This window comes from Xiphophorus hellerii, chromosome 23 (genome assembly GCF_003331165.1).
Source record: "Xiphophorus hellerii strain 12219 chromosome 23, Xiphophorus_hellerii-4.1, whole genome shotgun sequence".
NCBI classification, from domain to species: Eukaryota; Metazoa; Chordata; class Actinopteri; order Cyprinodontiformes; family Poeciliidae; genus Xiphophorus; species Xiphophorus hellerii.
Window position 1 is genome coordinate 14,332,461 of NC_045694.1, and position 14,281 is coordinate 14,346,741.

Sequence of the window (14,281 nt, forward strand, 5' to 3'; positions counted from 1 at the left end):
AGGGATGGATGGATGATGGATGGAAAGCAAATTTGAGTGCTAGGTTTACTGCATCTACAAAAAAAATACAGACATTTGAGGGGTTAAGGGTGGTGGAAGGTCCCATCAACACATTCTCAGCTATTTAAAACCGTATCACTTCAGTCTTTTGCCATCTCAGTTGAAAGTGAATACGGCAGATGTGCAGGCGAAGCAAAACCACAAACCCGTCTAAAGTAGAATATCTTGGCTTTATTATTTCATTTTCTATCCAGCTTCAGTTTTATATGCACTTCATTTAATTTACAAAAAGAAAGAAAGTCGCATTAAACTCTAGGGTTTCAGCAAAATAGAACAGAATAAAATACGATCTGGTCAAAAACAGGTTCTGAAATGTAAACTCCAAATTACAACACTTTTATTGTTGAGTATTAAACAAAAGAGAAACCCAAAAAAGCTGTGTGTGAAAAACTAAGTACTCCCTTTCCACATCTACAAATGTTGAATTTGTAGCTGTGGCTGCAAGCCTTAAAGGAACTGAGGCAACACTGAACAAATAAGGTCTTGGATTAGAGCCCATTGCTCTAATTCAAGTTTTGGTTTACTAAACAATGACAGTGTGGAATCTGTTGTGTGACGAGTTGTGAAGTTAGAGTCTGGTAAAGACAACAATTCTGTCTTTTTTTTTTTTACATTTTGTGGCTCTAATGGCCTTTATTTATTGGTAGCTGTTAGGAAGAAGAGAAGGGAGAGAAGAGGAAGAAATGCAGTAAATGGCTTTGGGCCGAGAATCGAACCGGGGACGACTGCTCTTCCACTGAACCATGTGGCGCACCAGATCATTTTTAATCGTACCCTGACCTATAAAACCCTCAAATTAAAAAGTACATTTTATTTTATTACAATAACTGTATTTTAGAAAGATTGATAAATGACCACCTGCTGATTGTCATAGAAATACCTACTGTGTTTAGTCAGGTGCTTCAATAAATTTGCTGTAATACAGACTGCTACAGGAGCCCACCACCATCAGCACCAACTCTCTGAAATAAGGCAAATTCCCTGAAGGGATCGCCGGAGAGATGCAACAATTAATATTACTGGTTGCCATTAAATAGACTAATTTAAGAATTATCTGTGCTATACATCATTAGGACATTTGAAAGTGGTAACAAATGCATATCTAATTTAAGTTGCTTGTTGTTTTGTGTATGCCATGTGGAAAAGTAGAGCTACAGATGTGACTACTTCCTGTCCAACTGACTTCATGACACTGAAAACCTATTAAAGCTGCGACTGGACAGTTTTTAGCACACAGGGACAAGCAGAGGTCTAGCACAATCTTGTGATCCCTTATGTCCATAGTTGGTAGAACAAGTCTAAAATAACTCATCTTTATGTTTCACTGTCATATTTGGATAAGATGATGTAACTACAAGCACACCTCATTAATAGGGAAGCTGGATGAGTCATGATCCTGCACCAGAACAGTTGAAGCCCTTGTCACGTAACCGAACACAAAGTGAGCTTTTCTTCATGCACTGGTTCAGATACTCATCTTTACAAAGAAATCAGAACAGAATGTGATTAAACCAGACAAAAGGATATTTGCATGCGAGATAGCTCCGTAGGCAAATGGGGGTACTGCAGCACACAGGGGCTCAGCAGCGTAACAATCTGGACACTGAGCTCTCCAAACAGGCCCTGGTCCATGGCTTTGGGTGGGATGCTGAGAGGAAACCGTTCTCCGACAACAGGATGTCCTTTCTGACACCACGATCCTCTCTGATCGCACCATGGTCTTAAAAGGAGAGAAAATCCCTGTTTGTACACAGCCGTGACCTCACTGTGCCTGCATGAGCAGCAGGACTTTCAAACATTTTAACAGAAATACAAAAAAAAAAAAATCATAAAACAGCAATAAACTAATATTACTGACTGTGCAGAACAAGTGACGTCCAAGATCAGAGGTGGTCGGACTGAAAGAGCAACTTTACTTATGAGGAAAGCGCTGTTGGGATACAACAAAATCAGGAGTTAAACTTTATGTATCTTAATAGCTTTAAGATCATACAACATAAATGTATGAAAAAAGCTACAATCAAAAATTGATTTTTTTTGTGCTTTTTATTCTAATTGCAATACACGTGGAGTGTAATTACATTTTATTTCACCATATGGATTGATTGGATTACATTAATTTGTTTTTCTGAATGTTATTTGGATTTGTTCATCTTGTGCCTTATCATATTTGTTGTAATTTGGTGCAGTATAAATAAAACTATCTGAACTGAGCTGAATATGTAATTTCATTGAGACTCATAAGCTCTGAAACAGAGAACTACTACAGCCTGTGATGTTGATGTCTTACCTAAAGTCATGTTGTGATTTCTGTCCATGGATTTTAAATTTTAGTTGGATTCTTATCTGGATAAATATATATAAAAAAATCTATTTATATTTTTCTCTTTCCCATGATATAATTTAAAAGAGAGGGAGGAGTTTCGTACCCCAGGCATTGGTCAAACCGAACATCTGAAGAAACGCTTTAACATGAGCCTGCCATTTGGATGAGTAATGTCCTGGATTTTTCATCTGGAAGAACGACATCACATCGTTAAAGCATTAAATAAACAAGAAAAATAAACACATGTCCACATGACAACAAACTTACTTCAGAAGTTAATATTTTTAAGTAAATGAGTACTTATCACATTTAATGAATTGAATTACCTGAAAATTCAGCATGAACTTCAGTGATCCGAACAGATCTGTGAAGGCGCTCAGCTCCTCGGGATCGGGCTCAGGACAAGGCCACACTCCGGGAAGCAGGACCTTTTTCAGATCTGTTCATGTCAATGCAAAACAGATGAAGTAAATATAATCTGTGACTCAGTCTGTTTGTTGTTGTGTTTGCATACCAGCTTGAAGGGTGTGCATTGCAATTCCAAAACACCAGGAACCAGCAGTTGCAACTAGAGAATAAAATGACAATTAGAATGAGTTTTTGTCTGACGAGTGAAGGAGTATGTGTAGCACAGTTAATGTTGAAAATGGAGGACATGTACAAAAATAAAAATAAAAAAAGATCAAACACAAGTTTCTCCACATTGTCTGTTATTTAAAATATCCAAACTGCTCCAGACGCCAGTCTAAAAGATTTTCTGGATTTTTGAGTAAATGTGATTAATTAAAGTGATTAAGTGATCCTAGTTATGCTTTATTGGATTATTACAGAAACACCATGATGAGGTTGGCTTTCAAACATAACATAAAGACAATTTTATTTAGAAACTTGAATCAGATTCACTTTAAAATCTAAATTAACACTTAAATTAGTTTGTATTTACTTGTACCTTGTTGATTCATTTATTTTAAGAAATAGGGGCTACCTAGAACATATACAGTTTCAAAGATAACACACAGTCCAAAACACTTTCAGACTGTTTTAAGTTTTTCCATGTCTGTATCATTATTAAATTATTTTACAAACTAAAGTATACAGTTAAGGGAAAAAATATTTAGGGGGAAATTTGTATTGAAAACGTAAATAAATAAAAGTATTTCTTAGAACCCAGTCAGAACAACAGTTCTGTCCATTGGCTTGACAGAAATTAAATTTCAAAAGTGGGAATTTATAAATAATGGGTGTAAATATGAGATAGATCACTGTAAAAAGTCCTTCTTTCTTTAATAATTAAGATTTTTTTTTCCATCAATTTGACAAAAAACGATGAATTAAAGTCTGGAAACCCCAACCTCTCTATCTAGATAATTAATCCAAAGTAGCAAAATGGCTAAAAACAAATTTCTAACATAATTCAATATTCAGACTATTTTTACCACATACTTTATATAATCAATTATAAAATGCCTGGATTATACCCTTGCTGTTCTTAACTTAGAGAAACTTAAAGTTATAGTCTCAATAGTTAAAATCACTTACTGTAGTTTTTAATCTAAAGGTTTTGATGGATATTTAAACCAGACGAATTAGCACGATATATCAAAATTCGGCAAATTATCAGAAAATACAGCCATCTTACCAGTGCAGTTTATCCTCTGATGGGACGAGCCCTTTTCGGTCCATAAAAGCACCAAAAGTGCTCCAGTATTCTTTAAACTAGATCGTTTCCTTTGTTTTCCCATCAACTGGATTAGCCTCAGCACCTGAACAGATGGACAAGCTAACGTCATGCTAACATTAACATTAGCGTCGATAATAAACCATTTATACGTGTTAAAAAAAACTTTTAGAAAAGAAAAATCCAATTAGCGCATACCCAGTTTAAGTTATAAACAGCTTATTCAAGTAATTACCTGCCGTATTTCTCTTAACATTTTAAATTCAGAAGTTGAATTTTAAACAATCAGCTCAGCTCTCCAGAACTGCGCAGGCGCGTAGGAACACCTGTCTTCAATTATCAGAAATCAAGGAAAGCGGAAGTAATCATCGCGATTGGTCTGCAGCTGAGAGCGGAGGATGGAAGAGAAGCCAGAGGGAGAAGCTTAATCATGTCTACGGGACATTTTTCTTAGTTTTAAAGAATCCTGAGGTCAGGGGGCCCAGTTAAGATGATCCTGTCCCGCTACGAGGCAAAGCAGTCAGCCAGCCTGGCCGTGGAGGTAATTCAGCCTGTAGTATTACCTTTAAGGGTAATTCTCAACAAAGAATTACCCTTTGTTAAGGGTAACAAAGGGTAGACAAGTACAAGTAGACAATTCTACTGGTTCAGTAGAATTGTCTAACATTGACGTAGATCAAACTATATGGTGCAGTCAAAGTCCAGGCCCAAATCCAGATGAGAATTTCTGGAAAGATTTGGGTTGCCATATACTGTACCTTCCTTTATGCTTCATAATTATATGATGCTTGTGTTGATCTATCACATAAAACCTCCAGAAAATACATCAAAGTTTGTGGTTGTAACATCACAAAATATGAAGTTGCTCTAATTCCTTGAAGTCAGTGTTTATAGGCAATATGTTTCAGATATAAAATAATAATAACAAAATGTTCTGTCACCTCCAGGTTTGGAGCTTGGTCCGAGGGCGCAGAGGAGGGACAGGAGTTTGAGTTAAAGAAGACGAAATGGGATGTAAAAAGGAGATGGATGGACGGAGTCTTGCCATGTTTTTTAGTGGAAAAATGCAGTCCTAGTTGATCCTTAGGTTTGTCATAGTTCATAGTCATAGCATGGCTTAAGAAAGTTTTGCTCCACCCAGGATTTTATTTTAGTGAGACAGTGGGTGAGGGTGGAGTAGCCTCGTAGAGCTGACACATTTGGAAATGTCAGCAGTGGTAATTGAGGCCATGTTGGCAGATGATGTTACTAAGAGGGAAAAGGTGTAGAGGGTAAACACAAGAGGACCAAACATAGAGCCTTGAATATAGCAAAAAAAGAAAACAAACAAAAACTTTATATGGTATTTAGTACTCTAGTCAGCCTATTGGGACATCATGCAAAAATAAAACTTTTTAATTAAACCACTGCGAAATTCTCACACAGACATTTAAAGAGTAAACATAATTGATTTTATCGTAACTTCTTATGTGCTATGAATTCAAACTTTAAAGTTTTAGTGATTCATTGTATGAGACTTAACAACATCGATCTGCATCCATTTTCTTTGTGCAGTTTATGTAAACATAAGTGCACAGTGTGAGGCTCCTCCTTGAAAGAAATCAGTTCCTTTGTCTTCTTGACCATTCGCTGTAGGTTCCAGCATAATTATGTGCCTCTGGCAAAAAAACAACCCCACAGAATTAGGAGTTGCCATGATTATAAAAAACAAACACATGATTTTAATCACATCTCTGCTATTAGTCAGAAAATATTTTATAGTAAGAACCTTAGACTGGGGAATATGGCACAATTGCCATACTAAGGATTATTTAAAAATACATTAAAATAAAAATGCAGAGCTCAGTGTTACCTGAGCTGCTGAAAGCTATGAATGATTAATGTGACGATGATAAAAAGCCGGTTTAACTATCTAGAAATCTGTAAGAAAATAAAAATTAATAAAGCCAGCATTCATGGTGCATTCTGCTTATTGCACAACTTGTTTCTGGGATTTGGTAGTAAGGTCAAGATGAACTCATAGATAATGCAACATGTTAGGGCATTACAAATATTTTAAGTGGTTTGTTTTTTGATGCTCTGGCAAAAAACTGAAATGAAACTTCCAATGGATCCAGGAGGCTTTAGATTGTACCTTATCTAAAATGCTGAGTCACTCCAAAAATGATGAGAGAGGTATTACATGGGCATTTCCTTTATTTAACATTTACATCAATAAGGACAAGTGCTAAAAGTTTTGACAACCAGTTATTAAAACTGGCAACTTCTTTTATGGAGGTATATTCCTAACAAATTTCCAGTTTTATTGTATATTTTTTCCCCCCGAAACTACGTTAAAGACTGCTAGTTTTTGAAGTTCATTGCTAAGATGCATATGCATTTTATCTGTTACAGTAAATGAAATAGACTTACCTGCGTTTGCCATCTTGGTGAAGGTGTGCAGATGAGCTGTAATGTCTTCCTATAAGGTGATATCCTTCTTTCTCATTTTGCTTACGGAGACGTTATTGGCTCATATACAGAAAGTGGGTGGGACTTAGAAAAGGTTGTGGAAGCAAGCCAATAACTATCCACTAGCTTACATTAGTTTTATAGTTTTTTTAATATATTCTAAAAAAGTTTCATTTAAAAGAATTGGTACCTCCTTTGTGGATTGTATCTATAATGACTGTTTGCTATACAATGTTAAGTCAATGATTTTTCTCATGACTGTGTCGGCCATAACATTAACATTTTTGACGTTGCGTATTATTACAGTTTTCATAAAAGAATGATCAGTTTTCATATAATTTCTCTGTAAGAAACCTATACAATATTTCATGGCTTTAAATACATTTCTGAAATCAATTCATTTTCAATATCAGTTTAAAAACATGTCCATGCATATCTTACGATCAGAGGTTTTTGTCCAGTTAACACCCATTTTTAAATAACCAAAAAACTTGCAGTAGTGGGTATGTAAGTGTGCATTATGGTGTGAAGCATAAGGCTGCTGTACATGCTTTGCTCAGTCTGATAAATTGTGTAAATTGAACAAATGAGGACTACGCCTTATAGCGTAAGCGTAGTCTAACTACAGACTACAAGTGGACTTATCTTTGTGTTCTCTGATCTTATGCATAAATGGAGAGGAAAGGAAAATTCGACCCACGGCATTTGGAGCTGAAAACTAAACATATCACACAAGTAGAAGTCTAAAATACAAACAATTTAGAAGGCAGCACATATGGGAAGCCAGAAGTGCCAAAGTTCAATAATCCAAAAAGTATCACAATTGATATATATGTTTGTGAAAGTAATAAATCTGAAGGTACATGCATCAAATTAATCTATCTTTATCTTAGACAAATTAAAGAAATATACATTATTGAAATCTTTAGTAATTATACATGTATATATTTTTTACATGGTCATGGGCTGTAGAGCATCATCAACTTATTTTATCTCTTCACATCACAGGGGACCAAATCCCCAAAATATCAAGCAGTTGTATTTCCTGAAACTCCTTGTCTTTAACCAGACAGAGACTAATATGACCCGCTGCATAGTTCCAGACATTAATATAAAGGAAATAAAACCAAAAAAACAAGCTTTTAGATTGTACATTTATTTACATGTATTTATGACTTTATATATACAGCATGCAAAATTTAAACAGTTTTTTAAAATTAAACCACTACAGTAATCTCACAAAGGCAGCTTTAAGAATAAAAAACATTTTATTTCATGCTAATTTATTGTGCGCTATGACTTGAGACTTTACCGTTTCTGTGTCAGCATCAAAATATTTGCAAAACTTGTATAAACATAATGCACAATATGAGGCTTCTCCTAAAAAGAAATCATTTCCTTTCTTTTCTCGACCATTCGCTGTAGGCTCCAGCATAATCACGTACACTGAATAGGACAAAGAAAGCACAGAATCAGGAGTTGCCATAATTACATAAAAAACAATGCACAATTAATTTGATCACAGTCCGTATGCTGAAAGTCAAAAGGTATTTTAAAACAGTAAGGACAGTGAAATAAGAAATATGGCAAACGGCCTGCATCTACTCGTTAAGTCTGAGGACTCTAAAGTGCTTTTACACAACAATCAGTCATTCACCCACTGATGGTGGTGAGCTACATTGTAGCCACTGCTGGCCGGTGGTAGACTGACAGAAACAAGGCTGCCACTCAATCTGCGCCACCTGGCCCTGTGTCCACCACCACCAGGTAAGCCGGGTGAAGGGACATGACGACTGGCGGAAGTGGGAGTTTGAGCTGGCAACCCACCGGTTACAGGACAAACCCCTTTCCTATAGACATTCTGATAAACAAAAACACAACAAAAATAGTTCATTTACTTAATATATCCGTTTCGGATCGCCGTTGTTGCTGCCATCCTTGATCGCCCGCCTGCCTGGCAGTAAAACACCAATTGAGGAACATTCAGCGGTGGCTTCACTATGCCATAGTTGGCTTTAAAGTCATCTGGGTTCATTCTAAGAGCAGCGTCTAGTGTGTGAACTGTTGAGATAAAAGGAAGATTAGACAACAGCCTATTAGTCAGGTTCTGCAATATGAAGACGAGCAACGGATGCAAAATATACAGAACCTGAAAAACCAGAATAGCTATCCTCGTTCACCACGACACAATGCATGTAAAGCAGCACACCCTGTAATACTTTTGCTTTCAAGTGTATCTCACTATCTTTTTCTACAACTCATTACATGGAGAATAAATTGTACTAACAAATCAGATCTTACTGGGAATGTGAATGGCACCAGGGATACGTCCTCCAGCCACCTCACCATGGGAGCGGACATCAATCAGAACCAGATCCTTGTTGCTTTCTATAAGAGCTTTCAGTTCCTCGTATTTTACTAAAAAAAAAAAAAATAGGATGGATAAATACCCAAAACATTTCAAAACTTTGACAAAACGGCACAAACCACTTTTTAAAAACACAAGTTCAAGTGATAAATCAGTCGGACACAAAACTGTACTTTCTGCGGAAGCGCCTACGGTTCGTGCGATGGATTACAAAATCCTGATACGAGCTACAACCCATTTAGTTGCTCTCGGCTGTACATAAGGGCTAACAAAACGTATTGAACTGTTGCAATGAAGGCGTCAAGTATCAACTGCTCATCAGTGGGAGGTAATGTTCAGGATCACGTCCCTGACTCCAGAAAAAATATCTGAAGGATTCATGGCGCTTCTTAACATTTGGTAGTAAAGTCAAGATGCCCTCATAAGTAATGCAACAGGTTGGCGTCGCAAATTTCAACAATATTTTAAATGGTTAGTTTCCTGATGCTCTGGCAACCGGCTTTACTTCCTCCCACTGGATCCGGTTGGCTTTATGTTGTACCTTATCTAAAATGCCAAGTCACTCCATAAAGGATGAGAGTAGCATTTTATGAGCATTTAAAGGTTTTGATATTATGAGGAAATATTGTAGCAGTCTGAAACTGCATTAAAGTCTACACGTTGTTATAGGCCAGTGTTAAATTGCATATTATATCTGTTACAGTACATGAAATTGACTTACTTATGGTTTCCATCCTGGTCAAAGGGCGAAACTGTGAAAATGAGCTGTAACTTCAGTTTCTTCCTCGTTTTGTTTACTGACACATTATTGGCTCCTATGCAGAAAGTGGGTGGTACTTTCTATGCTGTGGCATACCTTGAGAAGACCTTCAAAATAAAAGGAAGCTTTATTTAATGTCTGTGTTGTTGAGGTACTACTATTATAGTTCTGGTCTAGTTTCATTGCAAAGGCTTGTAGAGAAATTAGATAATATAGGAAAACAACTGCTTATACATTGTGAAGGGAATCAAAAGCCATAACAAGTCTGATGGTATTACCTGACAAATAAAAATAAATTAAAACAAACCCTTAAAAGTGTGAAAGAGAGGATTTTCTGAAGGGACCCTGAACTGAATCTAAAAATCCAGAGCTTTGCCTCATGTCAGGACATAATGACAGTTTTAACAAATATATAAAAACCATTAAAAGAAAAACATGAACGTTACTAACCCCATCTTTAAGGGCTTAAAGTGAATTACTGAAGCCCTTTTGAATTTACAATGTCCTGCATTTCATATGCAATTTTTTTATCCAGTCAAAACCCATTTTTAAAGAACTGTAATGGTGGGCATGTGAGGATGTGAGGGTGCATTCGGGTGTGAAGCAAAAATACTGCAGTATATGCTGAGCTCAATCTTTTATGTTAAATGATCATGTGCATAAACAAAGAAATGAACACTGCAATGCCATTTTCACTGAAATCAAATCAATCATACACAGGCTTTTATAAAAAATAATTTTATTGAAACAATTTCAGTCAGCACTCTAGAAAAACACAATTAATATGTAAGCTTAACAAAAAAACAACAAAATACTGTAAAATAAATCTACTAAGGTTAATTCGCCTGCAAACAAACCTGTAAAACGAACAACAAAACAGCAAATGTTAGTCATATTTCACTGATTTTTGCATGATTGTGTGCAGATTCTTTGAAACAAGAGTTTAAACCACGTATTTGTTATAAGACACACCATTAAAAACTATTAATCTTTTGTTATTAATTAACTTGACTGGATTGAACTGTCCACATTTCTTTTGTCTGGTTCATGATGCTCTTTCTGATTTGTAAGACGGGTTTCCCAGTCCACTGACTGATTCCCTCTGTGCTTTCTGACACATTTTTCTCCTACAGAGGACCACAGCTACTATAATAAGAAGCAGAATTAAGACGATTCCTCCTCCTATGACCCCAGCCAGCAGTTTGAGCTCCAAAGATTCAGGACGTTCGTACCGCTTACAGGAGAAGTCAGAGTAACCGCTGTGTCCGGCTTTGTTTATTGCTTCCACGCAAACCTTTGTCCCCACCTCCAGATATCCCACCATGCCTCGTCGGGCACCATTCCCAAACTCCAAATCGCTGCCACCTCCCTCTACAATCACCTTGTAGGAGGAAACATCTGAGTCAGGAGCGCACCACTGCACTTCTACCTTCCCTGCGCTTTCCCCTGTGGTGATTGGCTGCAGTGCTTGGATACGTGGAGCATGAGGAGGCCTGTCCTCACCACTCCTCCCAGGGCAGAGACACCCTTCTCTAGCTTTGATCATTTCACAGGGCTCCTGATTTTCCAGGCAGGAATTGTAGTTACAGGCTGTAGTCCCGGGTTCATTGTGCAAACGGGGATGTTTAACAGAGGGCACCACTTCAGGAATAATACTGTAGTCATCATAATCAGTGCTGGTGTTAACTAAGGTAAAGTCGTTCATGATTATGATCTCCTTGCGAGTGGTGGGCGGGGAAGATGTAGAAGCACGAGCGAAGAGGTGGGAGTGCATTAGAGGTGAGAGGAAGAGGAGAAGTACAGCCAGGTTTCCACAAAGTGATCCCATGTCTCTGGAAAAATAAAACCAAAAATACATCACTCACAGTATTGTGACCAAGCACATAAAGTTATCCATGTTATATCAATACCAGTTTTAATAGATAATGCAACTACTTTGTAAAAGCAAGGTATAAATAATAGTAATTTTAAGATTGCCAAGTCAATCAAAAGCAAATTCTGGAAATTGTACCACATTAAAAATAAAATCTGTGGAACTATATTTATTTTACATAAATAGCAGAGGAAAAAATTGTATTAGGGTGAAAACCTAAAATTTTGGAGAGTAACAACTTAATAAATCATAATTGACCTTTCAGTTGGTGTTTATAGTAAATAACACATTTTAAAACACACTTTTTTTAAAGGATTTTTTTGTGTCTAGTGGCCTAAATTTGACAGCAGATTGATAGGGAAGTGGATAATAAGAGAGGGAGAAGGCATGCAGCAAAGGCCAACAGGGAGGGACTCGAACATGTGACGGCTACATCCAGGACTGAGGCCTCGGCATACGGGCCGCACTCTCCACCCCCCACTGACCCGAAAACACTTTTTTTTATTAATTAAAAGGTATCAATTGAGTTTATACTACAAAACAGGAAGGAGCTACCATTAAGTGGTCGATGATATAATGTCTGCAACAATACCATATGGAAATCTCTCAGTTGTTTCTTTTTTCTCTTCAGACAGTTTTAGTGGTATAATAGGCCACTTTAAGGGTCATATGGTGAGCAATTTGTGGCTTTTTGGTGAGACACAAAAAAGACCTGCGGACTATTGAGCACTTTTCCTATGCAGTAAATGTGTTTGAGCTCCATGTAAGTAAAAACAATGTAGGAAGGACATATTTCTCTTCCTTCCACTGGACACACTATTTTGTCCCAGGATTGTGAAGCAGGTGGAACCTTGGGCATAAAGGAAGCAATCTGAAGTTGGGGGGTTTAAGATACACCACAGTTTATGCTCACCAACAGGTGATTGCTTTTAAACATTTATCTTTGCCATTTAAATATTTTATCTTTTGCATTTGCCCTTCCAAATGCTATAAAAATGGAGCTGGCATTTTAATATTTTAGGTTTCGGCTGCGTCAATTGGTATTGTGAATTTTGTTTCCACACATTTAAAACATGAAAATGAATGTGACTATCATGAACCACAACCTTGAACACAGCTGAAAATGAACAAACGTTTTAAAGACTAAATGTAAAATTTTGTGCCTTTTTTTGCTACTTTGAAATAAAAAAGAGTCAAGACTTTAACTTAACATCAATCTTTTTTGTTCTTCCTTGACCATAGTTTGATCCCCAAAATTTTTACAACAACAACAACAACAACAAAAACACTTGTTTTTTAAAGGGGGAGTCTTCAAGTCTACTTTCTGCTAAGAGATGCCTTTAAATACACCCAGACATCTGCAGTGTTCTGGTCTCCATCCTATAAACACCGTAAGATAAATAAATCTGACTGCTGGAAGCTATTGGGGTGACACAGATCAGCGCTTCCATTTACTCCTGGCAGAAAGCCAGATAAGGTCTGTGGGAGCCCGAAACTTCAAGGGCAAACCAGTAACAGTATTTTATGACTTGGTTAAATCAAAATGAATTTTAGCAGGCATGAAAGTTCTTCATTTGTTCTTTAAAGCAATTACTAATGGCTGCACCTTTAGAAAAACAAAACAAAACAAAACATGCAACTGTTTTGCAGCTAGTTAAGAGAAGATATTTATAATAAAATGAATGAAAAGCTGTGAAAATACTCTACCTTTTGATGCTGCTTAGTTTGTTTTCTTAAAGTTTTTTGTTAGCGCTGCTCTGGCTCTTTCCATGTGCTCACGAATGTCTGCAGTTCTCACTGTTTTAAGCTATTTCTCAAACTCCCTCCTCCTCCTCCTCCTCCTCTTCAACACCCCCTCTGTTTCTCCCCTGAGTGGCTGCCTCTCCCTCCCTTCTTTTCATCGTCATACTCTGTTTTTTTTTCACAGGGCCTTCTCTTTCTCAAGCAGTCCTCCAACTAGCCATCAGTGTTCCTTTCTTTCTTTCTTTGAACTGAGTTTTTTAAGCTGTCTGGAAAGGGGTGTGAGGTGGGGGCCAGTTACCACAAAGATGAGTGTTGTCCTGCATGTTAATTGGCTCGGCAGCAGCGGGAGGCATGCTTGTGCTAGTTGAGAGTGTTTGTTTTATACGGGAGGTGAATATGTCTGCTTTTGATCGCATACTTTAAAGATAAAGTTCCTGCATACCCTGCAGGTGATCTCGTGGAGCAGAGCGGGACATAAGGTCGTTACAGTGTGTGTTTATGAGTGCCTCTGAGAGTGGGGGGTGAGGAATGCGTCCATGTGTGTTTATTACAGGCTCCCTCGTCTCATGCGACCCCATTGTGACAAAGGAATGAAATGATGGAAACCGTCTCTTTTCTAATCCTTTTATGGAGTAAAAATTGCTAAGCTGTTTTTTAAAAAAATTGTTTGTTCTTCCCAAGTGGCACTGTGGTACCAAGAAAAAGAAAAGTACCCGGGAAGAGTATTCCCTTCGGTTTTAGGAGATTTACTCAACCTTTACCAACTTTGGCTGAAAGCACTGAGACATGTCTGGTATGTCTGGAGTTTATAACGGATGGATGAACAGGTTTAGGAGTTTGCTATCTGGAGAACGGTCCCTGAAACCAGTTTATTAATTACTTCACTTGTATATAAAACCTACGCAGAGGCACAGACTGTAGAAAGGTTGGCACAGTAAAATTGCAATTTTATCTAAATACACAATCTTAAATTATAATGAACAGTGGGCCAAAGCTTAAAAAAAAATAAAACTATTTATTTA

At 37.2% G+C, this 14,281-nt stretch overlaps 2 protein-coding genes and 1 long non-coding RNA gene across 3 annotated transcripts; all 3 read right to left on the reverse strand.

Moving 5' to 3' along the window:
• Positions 1 to 116: 116 nt before the first annotated feature.
• Positions 117 to 4,648, reverse strand: LOC116714706 (uncharacterized). The gene is made up of 7 exons (XR_004338108.1): positions 4,026 to 4,648; positions 2,901 to 2,954; positions 2,713 to 2,825; positions 2,490 to 2,574; positions 2,351 to 2,406; positions 1,919 to 1,990; positions 117 to 1,780 (listed from the first exon to the last, which is right to left on the reverse strand). It is a non-coding gene; the product is annotated as an uncharacterized LOC116714706 (long non-coding RNA).
• Positions 4,649 to 7,665: 3,017 nt separating this feature from the next.
• LOC116714648 (thiosulfate:glutathione sulfurtransferase-like) lies at positions 7,666 to 9,721 on the reverse strand. Its single transcript, XM_032555320.1, has 4 exons — positions 9,605 to 9,721; positions 8,817 to 8,933; positions 8,414 to 8,576; positions 7,666 to 7,961 (listed from the first exon to the last, which is right to left on the reverse strand). Exons 1-4 carry the CDS (start codon positions 9,615 to 9,617, stop codon positions 7,907 to 7,909), a joined length of 348 nt encoding a protein of 115 aa, XP_032411211.1. The 5' UTR covers positions 9,618 to 9,721; the 3' UTR covers positions 7,666 to 7,906.
• Positions 9,722 to 10,641: 920 nt separating this feature from the next.
• Positions 10,642 to 13,355, reverse strand: LOC116714647 (LRRN4 C-terminal-like protein). The gene is made up of 2 exons (XM_032555319.1): positions 13,224 to 13,355; positions 10,642 to 11,475 (listed from the first exon to the last, which is right to left on the reverse strand). The coding sequence occupies exon 2, from the start codon at positions 11,469 to 11,471 to the stop codon at positions 10,689 to 10,691; it is 783 nt and encodes a 260-aa protein (XP_032411210.1). The 5' UTR covers positions 11,472 to 11,475; positions 13,224 to 13,355; the 3' UTR covers positions 10,642 to 10,688.
• Between the last annotated feature and the right edge of the window lie 926 nt (positions 13,356 to 14,281).

Excerpts from the sequence above, each read along its gene's own strand:
- LOC116714648 (XM_032555320.1), bottom strand. Across the intron at positions 8,577-8,816 it reads TGGTGCCATTCACATTCCCA|TTCACACACTAGACGCTGCT; the intron begins GTAAGATCTGAT and ends TTATCTCAACAG. Across the intron at positions 7,962-8,413 it reads ATCCGAAACGGATATATTAA|TGTACGTGATTATGCTGGAG; the intron begins GTAAATGAACTA and ends TGTCCTATTCAG.
- LOC116714647 (XM_032555319.1), bottom strand. The coding sequence starts at position 11,471 with ATGGGATCACTTTGTGGAAACCTGGCTGTACTTCTCCTCTTCCTCTCA.